The 18,216-nt window shown below is 44.0% G+C and overlaps 6 protein-coding genes across 10 annotated transcripts in view; 1 reads left to right on the top strand and 5 right to left on the bottom strand.

Moving 5' to 3' along the window:
* The window catches only part of LOC126556291 (clathrin light chain), a 358,662-nt gene that overhangs the window by 331,682 nt on the left and 8,764 nt on the right, over positions 1–18,216 (bottom strand). The gene's annotated exons all lie outside the window — the stretch shown is intronic.
* On the bottom strand, positions 6,166–6,734 carry LOC126556359 (LIRP-like). The gene is made up of 2 exons (XM_050211625.1): positions 6,563–6,734; positions 6,166–6,476 (listed from the first exon to the last, which is right to left on the bottom strand). Exons 1-2 carry the CDS (start codon positions 6,732–6,734, stop codon positions 6,166–6,168), a joined length of 483 nt encoding a protein of 160 aa, XP_050067582.1.
* Positions 10,067–10,657, bottom strand: LOC126556533 (probable insulin-like peptide 2). Its single transcript, XM_050211795.1, has 2 exons — positions 10,473–10,657; positions 10,067–10,401 (listed from the first exon to the last, which is right to left on the bottom strand). Exons 1-2 carry the CDS (start codon positions 10,648–10,650, stop codon positions 10,079–10,081), a joined length of 501 nt encoding a protein of 166 aa, XP_050067752.1. The 5' UTR covers positions 10,651–10,657; the 3' UTR covers positions 10,067–10,078.
* Positions 11,024–11,958, bottom strand: LOC126556361 (probable insulin-like peptide 3). The gene is made up of 3 exons (XM_050211627.1): positions 11,947–11,958; positions 11,334–11,553; positions 11,024–11,259 (listed from the first exon to the last, which is right to left on the bottom strand). Exons 2-3 carry the CDS (start codon positions 11,551–11,553, stop codon positions 11,024–11,026), a joined length of 456 nt encoding a protein of 151 aa, XP_050067584.1. The 5' UTR covers positions 11,947–11,958.
* LOC126556459 (mitochondrial import inner membrane translocase subunit Tim8) lies at positions 14,574–15,050 on the bottom strand. Its single transcript, XM_050211724.1, has 3 exons — positions 15,019–15,050; positions 14,840–14,943; positions 14,574–14,758 (listed from the first exon to the last, which is right to left on the bottom strand). The coding sequence occupies exons 2-3, from the start codon at positions 14,939–14,941 to the stop codon at positions 14,588–14,590; spliced, it is 273 nt and encodes a 90-aa protein (XP_050067681.1). The 5' UTR covers positions 14,942–14,943; positions 15,019–15,050; the 3' UTR covers positions 14,574–14,587.
* Positions 15,554–16,629, top strand: LOC126556279 (protein AMN1 homolog). Its single transcript, XM_050211516.1, has 3 exons — positions 15,554–15,609; positions 15,771–16,423; positions 16,485–16,629. Exons 1-3 carry the CDS (start codon positions 15,566–15,568, stop codon positions 16,544–16,546), a joined length of 759 nt encoding a protein of 252 aa, XP_050067473.1. The 5' UTR covers positions 15,554–15,565; the 3' UTR covers positions 16,547–16,629.

The raw sequence follows: 18,216 nt of genomic DNA, 5'->3' as shown, positions 1-18,216 counted from the left end.
CTTTATGCCGTGTGTCTGGTTGATGTTCATCGGCCTGTTTTTTCGCTCTTTTTTCACTGTTGCACTGTCGTTTTCCTGCAACCACCCCCAGCAGCATTGTGTCGTTGGGTTTCTGTTGTTTTTTGTTTTTGCTGCTGTTTGTTTGCCTTTTTCCTCACATCGCGATGGCATGTAAACCTCGATTCCGCTCCGGTCAAACTGGTACGAGCTGGTATGTGGTGCGTCCCTGCAGCGACAACCATGTTGCGATGATTAATCGGTGACTGAGATGCTGGCCCTTATCTGCATTCGCTTTTTACTCTGTCGTTTCTTCCTTCGCTTCTCTTGTAGAAAGTATGTTAAAATAGTGTATTGCACTGAAAAGGTGCATTTATTTTTTCAAGCAGCAAGAGTTTTATTAAAAGGTAATAGGGAGCCACAAAAAACGATGCATAGCTTCTAAATACAGCATTTTTGTATTTTTGGTCTAAAAGCTCAGAGTTGAGAACGTCGTGTCGACATGGCCAGGTCGCCTATCTGTTTCCGAAAACTCGGTCCAGGGCTGTATTCCTTCATCCACTGCTGCATTCGATTTCTTCCAGGTTCTATTTCTTGTCAACTCCAGTCGACGGGCTCGCTGTGTTCGTCTTCGCTTCGTGCCGAATGTATCGTTGACGTATACCTTCCTGGTGGGGCATCAGTTTGCATCCACATCATGTGCCTCAACCATCGTATCCATCCAGACGATGACATAGACAGTCCTTAGTACACGTCGTTCGAAAATGGCGAGTGCATTGTCGTCCTCCATCCAGTCCAGTCCGTAGAGAACTACCGACTATATCAGTGTGGTGTGTTTGGTATATTTCTTGTGTTGCTTAAGTCTTGTATTGTTGAGGAGGTTATGGAGCTCGTAGCAGGCACGATTTCCCTGAGACATGCACCTTCAGATTTCGACGCTTATGTTGAACTTCTCTACCACCACGAGATCGTCGCCTTCAACTGATACTCTGTTTCCTAACCAAGCTCTATTACGGGCCGATCCTTTGGCAAGCAAGTAAGTATGTCGTCTTCGTCGCATTGATCCCCAATTCAATACTATTGCCACGCGTTTCAGTCGGGTTTACGGCTAACTTCTTCTTCTTCTTCTTCTTCTCTTCTTCTTTGGCCTGCTCAAGATTGAGCACGTCGTGTCGACATGGCCAAGTCTCCAATCAGTTTCCTAGAAACTCGGTCTAGGGCTGCAGTCCTCCATCCACGGCTGCATCCGATCTCCGACAGGTTAGACTCCAGCCAACGAGCTCGCTGTGCTCCTCTACGCCTCGTGCCGAACGGGTCGCTGACGAGCACCTTCTTGGTGGGGCATGAGTCCGGCATCCTCATCACGTACCCCAGCCAACGTATCCTTCCGGCTTTGACTACCGTCAGGATATCAGCACCGCCAAACAGCTAAGTTAGCTCGTGGTTCATTCTCCTTCGCCACACGCCCTGCTAGCACACACCGCCAAAGATAGTCCTTAGAGAGTGCATTGGCGTCCTCCGTCAGTATAGTCCTTGGACTCGTACCCGTAGAGGACTACCGGACGTATCAAGGTGCGGTAACGGACGGACGTATTGTTGTCCGAAGTTACGATCGTACCAAGGTAGCAGAACTCCTCCAACACCTCGTGATCGTCGCCGTCAACTGATACTCTGCTTTCGAGTCGGGCTCTATCACGGTCAGGTAGCAGGTATTTTGTCTTCGTCGCATTGATGCTCAATCCAATTCTATTGGCCTCGCGTTTCAGTCGGGTGTACGCCTCGCACACCGCCGCAGTTGTCCGTCCGATGATGTCGATGTCATCCGCGAAGTCAAGGAATTGGAGAGATCGGATGAAAATCGTGCCCCGGATGTCGAAGCCCGCGCTTCGCATGACACCCTCCAGAGCAATGTTGAACAACAAACAGGAGAGTCCGTCTCCTTGCCTCAGACCCCGGTGAGATTCGAACGATTCCGACAGCATGCTCGAAACTCTCACCTAGTGCAAGGTGAGCACCCCGTCCATATTGGCCTTAAGCAGCCGTACCAGCTTCCCAGGGAACCGGTACTGCTGCATGGTGTTCCATAATTCGGTACGATCTATGGTATCGTAGGCCGCCTTGAAGTCAATGAACAGGGTGTACATAGGGATCTGGTGCTCCCGACATTTTTGGAGGATGTCTAGGGCAGAATGAAGATTTGGTCGGTTGTCGATTTGCCTCCAACAAATCCAGCTTGGTAGCTTCCGACGAAATCTGTAGCAAGGGGCTCCAGTCTGCAGAAGAGTACTCGGGACAGGATCTTATAGGCAGCATTCAGAACTGTGATGCCCCGGAAGGTAGCACAGTCCATCCTGTCGCCCTTTTTGTACACCGGGTGTATGACACCCAGTTTCCATTCGGCCGGTAGTTCTTCCTGATCCCAAATCTTAACAATCAGCCGATGCATGATGGCGAAAAACCTCTCTGGACCCATCTTGAACAGTTCGGCAACCAGCCCATCGCTGCCAGCTGATTTGTTGCATTTCAGCTGCTTGATGGCACTGATGACTTCGTCCAGGGATGGCGGGGGTACCTCGTCATCGTCATGCTGGCTGTCGTAGTTCTGCACTCCTCTGCTTCCTGCGCCTAGTTCGGTGCCTCCTGCATCTGCTCCGTTAAGGTGTCTGGCGAAGTAGCACTTCCACCTGTTGATCACCTCCCGCTCGTCCGACAGGATATCTCCTTCCTCGCTGCGGCACATAGCGATCATGGGAGTAAAACCGCCCCGTGCCGCATTCAACATCCTGTAGAACTTGCGAGTTTCCCCCGACTGGGATAATTGCTGCATCAGTTGCTCGTCCGACTCTTCGAAACTCCGCTTCTTATCCTGGAAGAGCCGAATCTGCTACCGCCTCAGTCGTCTGTAGTGTTCCACGTTCTGCCGGGTCTCGCGCTGGAGCATGCGGGTACGCATGCTCCAGCGCGTATGCGTTCTTCTCGGATAGTGCTCGCCTGCACTCATCATCAAACCATTCCTTCCTCTGGTTACGTGTCACGCGGCCAATTGTTCGCTCGGCTGTCTTGTTGATGGCTTGCTCCACCATACTCCAGTGGTCATTGAGGGACGAAGTCCCTTGCCACACCAGCTTACCTCAGCCGATCTATGTTGAGCCTTGGGGTAGGCTGAAAGCGCGGCTTTTTGGCGACGCAGAGTACGGCTAGCACACCGCCGATAATGTCCATCCGACGATGTCAATGTCTTCGGCGAAGCCAAGGAATAGGAGAGCTCGTGTCTACCCTTTACTTCGCATGACACCTTTCAAAGCGATGTTGAACATCAAACCGGAAAGCCGTCCGTTAAGACGGTAGGATTTAAGCGATTCCGTGAGGTTCCATAATACGGCTCGAACTATGGTCGCCTTAAAGCCATTGAATAGGTGATGTCTAGAGATTGGATGCTCTCGGATGCTCTGAAGGATCTGCCGATCGGCAAGGGTAGATCCTTAATTTAATCTTATACTCATTTCATTACTTAGGCGATACTTCTTTTGCTAGATCTCTAAATAAGATATATAGTTTGAACGATTCTTCAGCATTGCATGCATTACAACAGGTAAAGCATAAGGAGATATTAAAAATATCGCCAAAATTGCCAAAATAATTTATCCATCTTTCACGGATATTATCGCAAAATTTTAATCGATGACGCTTCTTGGGTACGGGGACAACGATCCTTCTGAGCATCTTCCTCTTGAACGCGGCCAAGAGGGCTTCGTCTGTTTTGGACAGGGCCGCCATGTCTCAGAGGCGTATGTGAGTACAGGGACTATAAAGGTACGATACAGTCCCAGCTTCGACCATCGCGACAGGTTTTTTGAGGAGAGATGTTTCCTCATGCTATAGAATGACCGGCTGGCCGCCAGCATCCTGGCGCGTAACTCAGTCTCTATGCTGTTTTCGGTGCTAGCTTTTGACCCGTGATAAGTGATGTTTTGGACGACTTCAAATTTTCGATCAATCTATCCGTACATCACCCCCACGTAGTTCCGGATGTCTTAGTAGGGACGCTGATGGTGCCACCATAAATTTGGTCTTTGCCTCGTTAATTTGCAACCCGAAGTTTTCTGCCACCTGCTCGATCCTTTGGTAGGTCCCTGCTGCCTGGGAGAGCCGCAGACCAATGATGTCTTTATCATCAACGTATGCCAGGATTCTTCGCAGGCGATCCTAAAATTGAAGAGACATTGCAAAATAGTAAGTAGTTAATTATCATCCGAAGCTTTCCGTATACCCGAGCTTGGACGATAAAACACACCTAAACGCTCAATAGGTCAAAAAGTGTCTTATCTGTTGGGATTAGCGTGTCTTATTAGGGATTAGGATTAGGAGTAGCGTCAAACGGATACCATATATTGATCTGGTCGGGCAATTTTGTAGTGCGTCATATCTGGGTTTTGGAAGTGTTAACGTAATAAGTAGCTAAGTAGAACTAGTTGTTGGAGCCGGTGCGTAGCCACAAAACGCAATCTAAATTCATCGACAATTACTCGCGTGATCGCATTAGCTTCGGCTTCCGAATAGCTCTCGCCTCCTTACATGATAATGGACAGTGGAGACAGGATTCTGTTCTGAACCGTCGAGATTAATGGACGTACCTTGACCTGAATCGAGATTTGTGCCGTGTAGTTGTATTTATTGAGCTTCTAGGTTCGATGGGGCAAGTGCCTATCAGGAAACACAGAATGATCATCTCATCAATCTCAGTAGGCATTTGTAAAAAAGTTGTATAAAAGCTGGATACGGTGGGATTGCAGAGTCAGTAAGTTAAATACAGCTTCGGAAGACCATATCTGTTCAACAGTATCTAGGTCAAGAACGGTGAACAAATAAATCCTGTGTCAAGGTCAAGAACGGTGATCAAATCAACCGTGTTAATTTCAAGTCATCGAGTCAGGACGTAAAACTAGTAGTGGAAGACAGTTAGAAGAATAGATTCGAAGGATAGACGAAACTATCAGTCACATACTTGATGCTCGACCACTAATATTAATGGACGTCAAGGAAGTAAGGAAGTCCTTTGGATTTGTGGCAAATTAGGCATCTAAAGCGATTACCCGAAGTTATTACGTCGGTCTAGAAGTAGCATGCGAAGCAGAAGTCGTTTTTGGACCTTTTCTCATTAATTTTATAAATCTCCATAAGAACTGGTACGGATAGACAATTTCTGTTGTAGCAATGATCGCTTATTCAACCTGGCAGTTGATAAGTAAATAACAGATTGGCTGATAAGTCCCCGGTCTCACACATAGAATGCGCTGCTAGTATTAAAAGCATATTATTTTTATATAGCACCAACCTTCAAATGATTCGTGTCAAAATTTGACGTCGGTATGTCAATTAGTTTGTGAGACAGAGCGTCTTTTGTCAAGCAACTTTTGGTTGATTGACGAACGAAAAAAGAACGAAGAAGAAAAAAGTGTTGTTCCACCAAGACAACGCACCGTGCCACAAGTCATTGAGAACGATGGCAAAAATTCATGAATTGGGCTTCGAATTGCTTCCCCACCCACCGTATTCTCCAGATCTGGCCCCCAGCGACTTTTTCTTGTTCTCAGACCTCAAAAGGATGCTCGCAGGGAAAAAATTTGGCTGCAATGCAGAGGTAGTCGCCGAAACTGAGGCCTATTTTGAGGCAAAACCGAAGGAGTACTACCAAAATGGTATCAAAAAATTGGAAGGTCGTTATAATCGTTGTATCGCTCTTGAAGGGAACTATGTTGAATAATAAAAACGAATTTTGACAAAAAAATGTGTTTTTCTTTGTTAGACCGGGGACTTATCAGACAACCTGTAACACAAAATAATATTTTATAAATATTTCTCAAATTTTGAGTATTGATCACTAGTCAAACAGCTGTAGTTAAGTATAATCATTTATATTAAGACGATTTATTTGAAGCCTACCAACTTTGTCTATTCACTTTCACACCTGGCCCAGCCATGAAACTTTCTATTTTACAACATTCTAGCAACTCACAACACCTTTCCTTACTACAATTCGCAACAACTACTAAGTGCATGTTAAAGGTCTTATGCGACTACTTGCTCACAAGTCCCTCTAAATAAAGTAAATGTGCATTCCCCCCTCACTAAACTAGCTCGTTTTGGTGCAAATGTTACAGTGCTAATCTAATCGGTCGGTATTCCCGGCGCTACCACCTTACAGTAGGACATTAGTTGGTTCATGGTACACTCCTCCCGGCAGCATTCGTTCGCTACATTCCGCCGGACCCGTGTCGCAATGTGCGGTACGATGAACCGATGGTATGGCTTCGTCTTAAACCATTGTCCTGTCAGCTCGTCATCGACCCCTCCCAACGCGTTGTTGTCTTCTGGGACCACGTTAAAGTTTCTTTTAAATTCGTTCTCATTGAAGTTCTCCCCGGACCAGTCGGGCAGGGATGCAAATTGGCTCGTAGACATCTGCGGGTATAGTGAAACTGAAAAGAAAATATCGTCACACAACATTAGACAAAAGGTGTATCAGAAAAATCAGTTTATTGTGTGCTGTTACTGATTCTCATACCTGTATTCCTTCTGAGATCATCCAGCGTGTAGTATTCCACACATAACATCGACAACGCTCTTGTTAGCTGTTCGCCGCAGTAACGTTTCGCCGTGACTGTTGGGAAACTCCCAACAGCTACCAGCACGATCAAACAGGCTACGTTAACGCATGTGTGTCGTGGAAAATTCATCTTCAATCCTGTGCTGCAAGCCACTGGCTTGCTTTCGAGTTTAGAATATCTTTAAAATTATTTAATTTAAAAAAAACCTTCACTGGAATCTATTGCTCGATGCACCAAAGCTTTACCATTTGCCATCCGCGTTACCTTTTTAAGTTGGAGTGTACCTATGGTTAGGAGACTGCGTGCAGAATCCCGAACGGAATGAACTACCTGCAATAATGGCACGGTTTATATAGTGCACTTTTCAGGGATACTTTATTTTTAAACCATGGCAACAACATGTGTAAGCTCAGTAGAAAGCCAGAAAAACAACCCCGATTCCAATCTACACTTGAGGGTGTATAAGTAGATGGATTAAGCGGAACTTTATTAATAACCATTCAACACAACTTTTGGATTGAAATGACCGCAAAGAGGCTCCATTTGCGTAGCACCCTTATTACCTTAAATTAGTTTTATACTTAATAACATTGTTCGCACTGTAAAGCCTTGTATAAGAGAAGAGTACCATCCACAACATGCATGATGCCCTCTGTACCCACTTATTATGCAGCGAGACAGGTGACACATTCTACTTGTCAAACACTATTAATGCATCTGTAGTGCACTTAAAGTTAGACAAATTCCTGGGATAGATAATGCATGTCTGCTACCAATTTACAATGTAGTAAGAAGAACACTAGGACACACACGCACTGGTACGATTTTTGTGGTTTTACATTACTCTACTAAAGCAATTATTATTGCTTTTTACTTGTTTTCGTTTCGACCCAGTTTGAACTACGGTTTCGTAGAATTGATTACCATCCAGTTGAAGGAAGTCGCAGAAATATTTCTAAAAAATTCATTGGAAATTGAGCGCTTAGGGCATACATTGAGTAGTTGACTGTTTAGCAATCGTAATTTATTCTGCCCGAAAACAAATAACTAAGCAAATGGATTTCGTTTGAACTGTTTGTTAAATCTCCTATAGAAGTAGATTAGATCGTTGCCTAATCACATGCTAGAATTGGTGTAGCTAATCTTCGTGCATTGCTTGAGTTTTGTTATTGAGCCAATAGCAACGCCTGTCTTCACAAGGAAGACCCGGAACTCAAATCCCATCCGGACCGTTGCCCCGTAGTGAGGACTGATCATCCAACTATCTGGTATGAATGAGTCGTAGTAAGCAATCTGATGATCGGTGTGACCAAGTCGGCCGTTGAAACAAGAAGAAAAAAAAACTTCACCTTAGTAGTTAAAATTGTTTTCTGTGTACTAAGTTTACAATATTTGACTTTGATTAATGAAATAATATTTCTATCAAAAAAAAAAACAATGTCGGCATTTATTCATTATTTAAATACCTTCCAAGAATATTACAACATTTTTGTATAGTAATAGAATGAAATGAAAAAATGAACGCGTTACAGGAATTTACTTAGTTTTTATTTTGTTTTATTTTATCAAATAATGTTTTGTTGCTAGAGGAATGTTTTTGGTCCGCCATTTTTGTCTTTCTTGACAGTGCTGCTGACACCGGGACGTTCCAAAATTTTAAGACAATATACTAAGACTAGGCGGCCCGGTGGTGTAAGTGACAGCGGGGCCGGTCTTCAAACGACAGGACCAGGTTTCCAATCCCATCCTGACCGTCCCCCCGTAGTGAGGCCTGACTAACCAACTACGTGGTATCGGCAGTCTAGAAAGCCATTTCGTTGGCCGGCATGGCCTTACAGGTCGTTAAGCCAAGAAGAAGAAGACACTAAGACTATCAAATTGTGTAAAGGCGTACAAGTTAGGTTATGAACTAGATCAGTTAGGAAAAAGATATTCAACGAGATGACTTTTTTTAGGAAGATCATCATTTTTAGTTGAGCATCTTTGTGCAACTTCATTGTATGTTGCATGAATACAAAACAATCTATTAAAATGTAGGCGATCTGCGACTTATTTATTTACCTAAAATCGTTTTGCGGCAGTATCGAAAGCAGTAGTTTCAAAGTTCTGATATCAAGGTGGTATTACAGCAGTGTCCATCACTGGATGTCCTTAAAAGTATTCAGCCCAGGGGAAAGCATAGTGAAGGGGACGAGTAATTTTCGACATACTTAACTTTTCTCAAACCAAATCATAGTTCAATAAGCAAGTTTTCTTATATTTAAAACCTATACGAGCGTGTGGATCAATTGGGTCATTGGTGAATCAACTATTTATTCAGTTTTTATTTATAGAACGTTCTTTTTTGCTGTGACTTCTTTTTCCGCACTACTAAGCTGTTTACAACGAGCCGGATTTAATTCAAAGATTAAAAAAAATTAGTTCGGTTAGGATTAGCGGCAGGTGACATGTGAATTTAATGTCCGAAGTAGCTAATGTAGCATTTATCGCAAAGAGAACTATAGAGACTATTTTTTTAAGTACCGAGTTTAGGTGTAGCAACAACGGAACCTTTCCTCACACACCCATCCGGATCGCTCCTCCGTAGTGAGGACTGACTATTCAATTACCTGACATCAGCAAGTCTAGTAAGCCAGTAGATGGCCGCCGTGACTTAGAAGGTCATTAAGTGATGAAGAAATTCACATAACGATTAGCCAAAATTTATCAACAATATCAAACTATAAAATTGCAAAATAAGGACCTTTCCTGCTATGTCATGACTGGATTACAAGATAAAGATCAACGGTATGGTTCCTCCACTTGATCTTGCAATTGATGTGTAATAAATACGTGAAAGACTTAGTCAATAGTTTAATCCTTGACTCAACCAGATTTCTCTCTTTCGAAGAGAAACGATCAACCCCCACCAAATTTCTTTCCACACACACACAAGAAGAGTCAACCAAACAGTGTAGGAATAAGTTCGTCCCATCCGTCCGTAGAAATTTTTGTTTGTGCTTTTTTTTTCAATGTTTGCAAATGGCCAATAAGTGATAGGTTCGCTTTATTGTATAGTTTCATTTTGTCCAATAACAACCGTACCGGCAACACGGTACAGCCTAAGGTTAAGAAGGATTCACGTAGCTAAATAGGCATCCTTTACATCTGCCGATCTGACCTGCTCAACCGCAATATCGTCGTGCAACAAACGTGTAGCAACATCGTAAAATATAAAGCGAGATCTACTAACAGCGAGAGCTTGTGAGAGCTTAAAAGCTAAGGTAGTTTAGGTAAGTGTTGCGAAGTGCAATACGTTGCATGCGATTTTGTAACTTTTTTTTTGTACGATTTTGTACGCGCCATTCCATGATTCCGCGACACCTGTCCGGTGGTACCGTTCGTACCCATGCCGCCGACAAACGTTTCATTCAATAATGGAGATTAAACGATCAACACTTATGTATGGGGTTACGGGTTGCGATTCGAGTGACTTAGAACGCGCTAACTTTTTTGCAGTACTGCAGCAGCTGGCTCATACCGCACGGTCGCAAACAGCACTCCTCTACGATTCCTCCGCGACTCTTGCGGAATCGTGCCGGTATCAGGTCGTTGTGTCCTGCTCCATGGCGGTACATATAGTTCGATGGGTAAACCATGGTCATCCAGGCCGGTACGGTGGCACGATCGTCCATCATGCCGACCGATTGCAGCTGCTGGTCCAGTATCATCTGCTGCTGCTGCTGCTGTTGCTGTGTGGCATCGTCCGTGTTCATCCACTCGTCGTTGTTCATGTCCGACTTCATGAAGGTATCGACTGTTGCCAGAGAAAGAAAACCAAGTTATTGAACAAAATTCCTAAATCTGTAAGGATTTAGCGTCACTTACCGGCCTTCTTGCTCGAGGTATGTAGATCAGGGAACTCGTCACACAGGAAGGAGAGAACCTTCACCAGCTCCGCACCACAGTATCGCTTATTGGCCGACACTACCGTTATCGTCCAAAGAAGCACCAACGCTTGCAGCATGTAGATCGTTCCATTACCAACTCCGTTCGTGGACGACATGATGACAGTGGTGCTAGTTTTGTTTGCTGTTCACCGGAACTCTGATCACAACTTCGACTCGTTTGCAGTACACACTGTAAGTAAATTGATTCCAAGAACAAAAAGAGCTAGAATTAGAATCCTTTCACTGCGAATCCTATTATAAATAGCAGCATGCTAGGAACTCCCAAAGATCTATCATAATAAAACATTCGACCAATTCTTCCTGAGAGGGGGAAGCTATAGCGTGTAAGCGTGCTCTAGTGTGCGTTTATTGCGCCCGAAGAGGTTACACTACAGTGGTATGAAAGGAAAGGCGAAGATTCTAATGCTTTGCGAGTGGCAGCGGACAGTGTAGCAGCAGATCCAGCATCACATCGGGTTCCAGTCTTCTTTATTCGGCACAGTAGCTTTTCAGCGTGTCGATCGTGCAGCTCTGGTAGCAACATTCGGCCACCACCTGGCGCCGTACACGCCGGAAGTTGTGCTCATGAGAGTTGAGATGTTGCAGCGTCATCAGTGCCTGTTGGATCATGTTGGACGAATGATCATGCAGCATTTGCAGCTGTTCCACATCATCCTGGACATCGTTAAGCAGTTGGGTCTCACTGTAAGGCATCAAGAAATTGCCTACAAAAATACAAGACGCGTTACGTGAAGAAATGAGGCAGGAAGCACTCAGCATGCTGCCACCGAACACATACCAGATTTCTTGCGGAGTCCATTGAATCGGTTGCATAGTTTGGCCAATGTATCGCTCAAATTAGCTCCACAGTAGTGTGCCTTCCGTTGCGAGGATGTTTCCATGTACTGCAGTGATCCATGCACTCCCGATAAGATGGAGTTCAGTGCGAGGAGCAGTAGTAGCATAGTCCCGCAGCAACCCACCACTGGGCGGTGTGTCACTTTTGCCTTCGATGGCATCTGCAATGGAATGTTGAAAGCTCAACCTTAGAGTACATGGATGGTGGTTGATTGTCGCTACTATTAACGGATCATATCCATCGATCCAAACATGTCCAGTGAGAGGATGTTATTTCTTACATGGCACTCAAACAAGCACTAGCACATACGCACACTTTTACCCGGCTCAGTAACTGCAAAATTGCCCCAAAATTTGGTTTTAGTAAATAGGTCCGAAACGAATTTTGTGGTGAAACGGTTCACCACATCTACCTTGCACGTAAACCAAAACTTACCACTCTTTTTTTTATTCTTAACCAACACACTAAATCACTCTTTATTACACTTCTTTTTTTTAAATATCGACATTAATTTCCAACGAAACCCAAAGTCGTAACCTTTAGCGACAATTACCTTGCTCGTTACCTGGCCGGAACTGAAGCTGTACTGAGGATAGCAGATTTTGCTATTCAAACTAGTACACCACTATTCCACTATGCGAAGGACTGCACTAAACTGCACTGTCGGAAATCCGTTGGACCACTGAATGTTGGCTGTCTGTTCTTGGCCGCTTTTATACAACTGTCGACAGTGGTCGGAATTTTTCCACGCACGCACGTGAAGCTGTGCGATTTCGATGACTTATTTCCCGGTACTCCCCAATCCTGGCAGACGTGTAGCACATGTGGAAGAGTTCAAGGATATACGTGTGAGGCGCTAAGACGGCCACGCTACCTGTCGCGCTATTTGCATAATCAGCTCCTAAGATTCGCCGCGCTGCTATTGCGACGTGAGAAAACATGATGGCGCCAACCGTCTGCCAAACGATTTCGATGCCCAATCGAGTGTGAAACGTGCACGGAAAGTGAAAACGGTCACACATTGGAAAAAAAGGGAAAACTAGTCTAAAAAGTTTTTCATGTGCCCTGATTAATTAATAACGCTGGATAATTATTATATCTTATCAAAGGTTATAAATCCTTATCGATCGTATATAATCCTTACTGATCCTGATTACAAGCATCAATCGACGAGACCGACCCATCAATGGGCTATGTTGAATGTAACAATCAATTGTCCGCTAGAAATCAATAAAGTGGCGGAAGCTACACCTTTCCGAGAAGTTGTTTTGATGCTGTGTGCCCATAGATTATTTACAGGCAGCAGCCACTAAGTTACTTCGTGAACATATTGAAGTGCTCTTGAAAATGCTGATGCTGTGGAGTCAATAAAGCGTGCATAACAAATGCGGGATTACAAAACAAGCACAGTCTTTCAATGTAATTTATTGACCTGTTTTGCCAACAGTTAATAAGCGCCATTTACTATAATACGAAAACAAGTCATAGAAGATAGAAACGGCAGTTCGATTTCTTTTATCAATCCATTTATTGTGGTTAGATAGAGGCAACCAGGTCAACATTTCGGTTCCTGAAAACTTTGTCCCGTGCTACATCCGATTCAGCAAAGGAGCGTGTCCCAATCATTGTATCTTTTCAGCTTTGGATACTATCGTGATACCTGCACCAACACACAGCTCAACTAGCTCATGGTTCGTTTTCCTGCTCCACATGCCGCCATGCATGCCATCTTGTCTCAGCTCTCGCCGTTCAAAAATGTGCGAATCCATTGACGCCCTTCGTCAGCCTAGTTCGGGAGTGCGATATGGTGCATTTCGTGTGTTGTTAGAGTCTTCTGGATCACAGGAGCTTATATAGTTCGTATTAGGTACGATTCTCCTGAAAAATGCGCCTTTGGATTTCGCTGTTTATGTTGTTGTTCGAAGTTACGATCGTACGAAGGTAACAGAACTCTTCTACCACCTCAAGATCGTCGTCGTTAACTGATACTCGGTTTCCAGGTCCGGCTCTACCACGGTCAGAGCTTCCGGAAGGCAAGTATTTTGTCTTTGTCGGATTGATCCTCAATCCAATCCTGAATCGAGTGAAAATCCCGCATGCACTTCGCATGACTCCTTCTGGAGCGATGGCAAACAGGAGAGTCCGTCCACTTGTCTCAGAACACGGTGAGACAAAAATGATTCCCCCAGCATGTTCCACAAACTCACCTTGCACTACACCCCATCCATAGTGGTCCCCCACAGCCGTATTAGCCTTTCAGGAAATCCGAATTGATGCAAGGTGTTACATAGTTTTTAAGGGAATAACTAATGTTTCGGAAGATCGTTCTATGATGATGCTTGAACTCCGATTGGTCCTCACTACGTGAGAACGGTTCTGATAGCATTTGCAGCCCGTTATCATGCTGACGAAATCCTTAGCAAGTCTTCAGAACATTATTCAAGGCAGGAAGATCGACATGGATCGAGAGTTAGCGCAGTCCAGCCAGTCGTGGGATTTTGTACATGGGATAAGTTCTTGCTAGATCCAAGTCCTTGCTACCAACGGTCGCGGGGAGCCCTAAGCTCCCATATTTCTACAAATTTCTTAGATTGGGTATACGGACAACGTCTTGTTTTTATGATTTTGGCAATCATTCATTTCCAGTTAGCCAAACAAGATTATTTTCAGTATCTCTAAATATCTTGAAATCGAAATCATAACGACTATGATCAAAATTATTACTTTTTAATTTGAGGAATTTTTATTTTGAAACTGGTCCTTCAAGCTCGGCCTCCCTTCTTGGCTAAAACGACCCACTACGTCACGGCCATCGGATGATACAACTTAATTGGCTAGTAAGTCATTACTTTGGAGGAACAGCTCCGGATAGGATTAGAACCCCGGTATTGCTGTGTGTAGACCGGCGCCGCTGTCGTATTATCACCGGGTCAGCTAGCTCTTTAGTTATGTGTTAAGAATGATCACAATCGATGTTTAACAATACCACAAGGAAGTTTTATTTACTTTCGGAGCAATAAAGATCCCACGAGCCGTTCCAGAATTGTTTAGAGGTATTTTCGCGTGTCGCCATGCCACATATATTTAACAGAACACAAATTATGCTTAGGGCCGAAACTAAGAACTACTTCCCAAAATGCTTTCCCCCACACTCACAAGGTCCTAGAAGTCCAGAACAGTGCCCAGTAAGTTCCTTACATTCCCTGACTCTTTTGCAAGCTTTGCGCAAAGCGCTGCGTTATCAGGAGCGACGTATCGACGAAACGGTTCACACAGTTTGCCAAACATGTCTCAGTCCGGCTGTCCAATTTGTTGCTCGGTTTCTCGACACACTTGTCCCAGCAAATGTCGGTAAACTCGTGAATCTGCAAAAGGCAATAAGATGAACGAACGGATGAAACCGATTCGATCCCGTAGGTTTTTTTTCCCTATGGTCGGTGCCTTACCTGAGCACTGAGCCGGGCACGTTCGTTTTCCGCCATCAGGAAGTCCTGTAACTCAGGATCCACGTTGGGTTTCTGTGTTTCGCTACTTCCAAAGCTGGCCATAGCTGTAAAAGTGTGAGGTTTTTAGGAATCACGTCTCAAATTAAACGAAACAAGGCAAATAATGTAATTTTACAAACCTGATGATGAAATTATTTACCGTCCGGTTGAGAAAATGACACTCTTTTTGACAACCTCGTGTTGTTACGCAATTCACTAAGGGTAGCACACATGTGCCAATCGGTCAAAAAAAATTACCCAAATTATAATTCATAAGGGAATTAACTTAAAAACTGGCGCATTAAAAAATATAAACTTTAGTAGAAATTCAATACAACGCTGTACAAGTGTAAAACTCAATATATTCTCATTTTGGTGATATTTTCCGTATCCGATGGTTTGCCGAGCCGCGGCCAAGCCACCGCACAGGGTGACCCAAACTGACAGTCCGCTTGGTTGCTTTGTTTATAAACATTTATGTACGTTTGTTGCTACGTCGTGTTTCTCTGTGCGGCCGTGAATAATTGTTGTAAATAGTATTTCCGTTTGTGTTAAGTTGGTGATTGCACACTTCAAGTGTGCCCTTTCAATTATATCCCAAGTGCCCCCAGAATTCCTACCAACTGCGGCATTTCTACCGCCCTACAACTCACTCCAAGCAACCAGCACCGAAAAGCATCAACAACAATGAGTGTTAAGGCTGGCCCACAGCCAGAGACGCTGTTTCATACGTACGTATAATGCATCAGGTCACACCATATGGTAGATCTTTGGGCGTCCCCACGCCCATTTCACCCCGATTTTGAGCTCACCCACGCAAAAACCACACGCTTTGGTTGGTGTTTCATACTGCCTCCTTCTCTTCTTCCACCTCCTCCTCCTCCACCATCAGGTGCATCCGATTTGTGGCAAAAAATCTACAACTGTACAAAAACATCGAATATCTGGAGCTGCTGCCAGCACTGGTAAAGAATGCCATCTTCCTAAACGTTGTGCGCGTTCACAAAGGCTTCCACGACGAGGAACTTCCCCGGCTGCTGCTTAACTCGTCCCTCACGCGAATAAACCTATCCACATCGACGATCACGGACGGTATACTGACGCTGTTGGCCGAAAAGTGTCCTCACCTGCGTAGCCTTACCCTAACCGAGGGCAACTATCGGTTTACCCGTACCGGCCTGAACGTCATGATACAGCGGCTGGGCAAATTGCAGCATTTGTACGTGAAAAACTGTCCACTGATTGACGATGAGTTCGTACGGCTGGTGGCGGGTAGCTGTCCCCAGCTGGACACGCTCGACCTAGAGTCGTGCATGAACGTCGGAGATGAATCGGCCGACTGTTTGTCGGGAATGCCGCTGGTACGGCTGAACGTTTCGCACACGAGCATTACGGACAAATTTCTAAAGGCGATCGCGAACGAACGGTGCGGAAAGACGCTAGAAGATCTGAACGTGGGACACTGTCCGATTACGAGCGAGGGACTGTCGGCGCTGTCCTGGAACACGATCAAGTACATTGGCTTCGAGGGATGCAGTATTGAAGGTGGGAAAGTGAGGATTAATTGCGATTTCAAACATTTAATTATTCCAATGGAACATTTTAGATCTTGAAATTGTTGGCTTTGGCAAGCATCTGAAGTACATCTGCTGGACCATCTCTAACTGATACAGCGGTGGCCGCTGGAATTACTCATACCCTACCGCTTCGCAAACAACGTGAAAAGGTAGTTATATCTGCACAGACAAATATTTACTGCTAGCACATTCATCTTTTAAACGATACAACGGACACGCTCCTCTCAGCGGAGAAATGTTTTTGAACGCATTTTTTCATTTAATTTTAAAAAAGGCAATATAAAATCACCATTCTGGTGGCAATATAATCCAGTGATAGCAAACAGTTAGGCAATTTGCGTATGCGAGTAAGCACAAAAGGAAGGCTATTATTATAACGTGGACCAACAAAAGCTAACAAAACGTACGAAAAGGAATCCTGCTAGGCTCCTAAAAGGAGGGCAAAAGGGTAGCAGTGAGCATTACTACACATAGAGGCATAGATGAACGGCTATATTTTAAAGGATGCACGTATGTAGCATCGCTACTATTACTACTACTACTACTACTACTATTACTACTACTACTAATTGATGAACTACTTACACATTCTATTTAGCACCCAACAAACACATACATATTAGCTACTAGTTACTGATAACATATACCTGAAAGCCAGGAAAATATTTCAAACTACTACCATGCATAGCAAAAACACTAGCAAACAGAGAAGCAATCAATTGTAATACTAAGGTGTAAGTGAACCACATCACGTAACTGTTGCGAACTGCAGACGTACGCCATAGTGTGTACGTGCCAATAACAGTAGCAGTTACAAAAAAAAAAAAGATCTCCATTACCTATAGCATCACATTTTCCTATATAAGTCACGTTTTATTTTAAAAAAAATGCCACTTTTACAGGATTTTGGCGAATTTTCTTGACACATTTTAGAATCATTCGAAGCATATTATTGACATCGCATTTGATACATTTCTCAACTGTTTCTCTTGGATAAAAAACTCTTAATAACAACACTCTAAACAGCTAGTAAAATGCAATTTTCGACACAGTCAATAGTAAAATTCGAATACTGTAGCGAACGAATGAGCCAAAAAAATCATATTTTTAATGCAAAATATAAATACTTTTGGGAATCTATAGATCGTATTGAAATCCGCGATGAACGTACAAACAGCACTGTGAATTTGATAACTCGCTGAATGTGTCAATAAAATCCGTTAAAACCCTGTAATGGTTAAATCCACTCCCGACCCTAGACGCTAGCGTTACCGGACAGCTGTAGCAATGCAAACAGGATTTTCTAATGGACCATTACACATAGTATTGATAGGTAATTGATTGATATGGCCAGCCCAACCCAGTCCCTAGAACTAGCCTTCGCTAGCATCGTAGCGAGAGAACTATTTTAACGAATTAGCAGCACGTACAGTGATATATTGTTGTACCGACAACAAAGTACAAGGACTAGCCGATAGTAGAGTAAGCAGTAAAAATCAAATATTTATACCGCATCGATAGAAAACGGTATGGACGGTCGCTAACACGGCTGTCCTAACGGGTCGCGCTATACGCTCTTATTTCTAGTATTTTTCACTAATTTTGAATTGAAAGTGTAACACACACAGCAACACAAAAAATGCCTCGAATTGATTCACACCCGGAATCTGATTTGTTGTCAACCAATATACACCAAGAACGATCTCATACTATTATAGCGCTCCGGACATATACAGCATAGACAAATTGCGTTAATTTGGA

The sequence above is a fragment of the Anopheles maculipalpis genome, chromosome 2RL (genome assembly GCF_943734695.1).
Source record: "Anopheles maculipalpis chromosome 2RL, idAnoMacuDA_375_x, whole genome shotgun sequence".
Lineage (NCBI taxonomy): Eukaryota > Metazoa > Arthropoda > Insecta > Diptera > Culicidae > Anopheles > Anopheles maculipalpis.
Note: the sequence above shows the minus strand (reverse complement) of the source record. Positions and strands in the feature narration are given on the sequence as shown.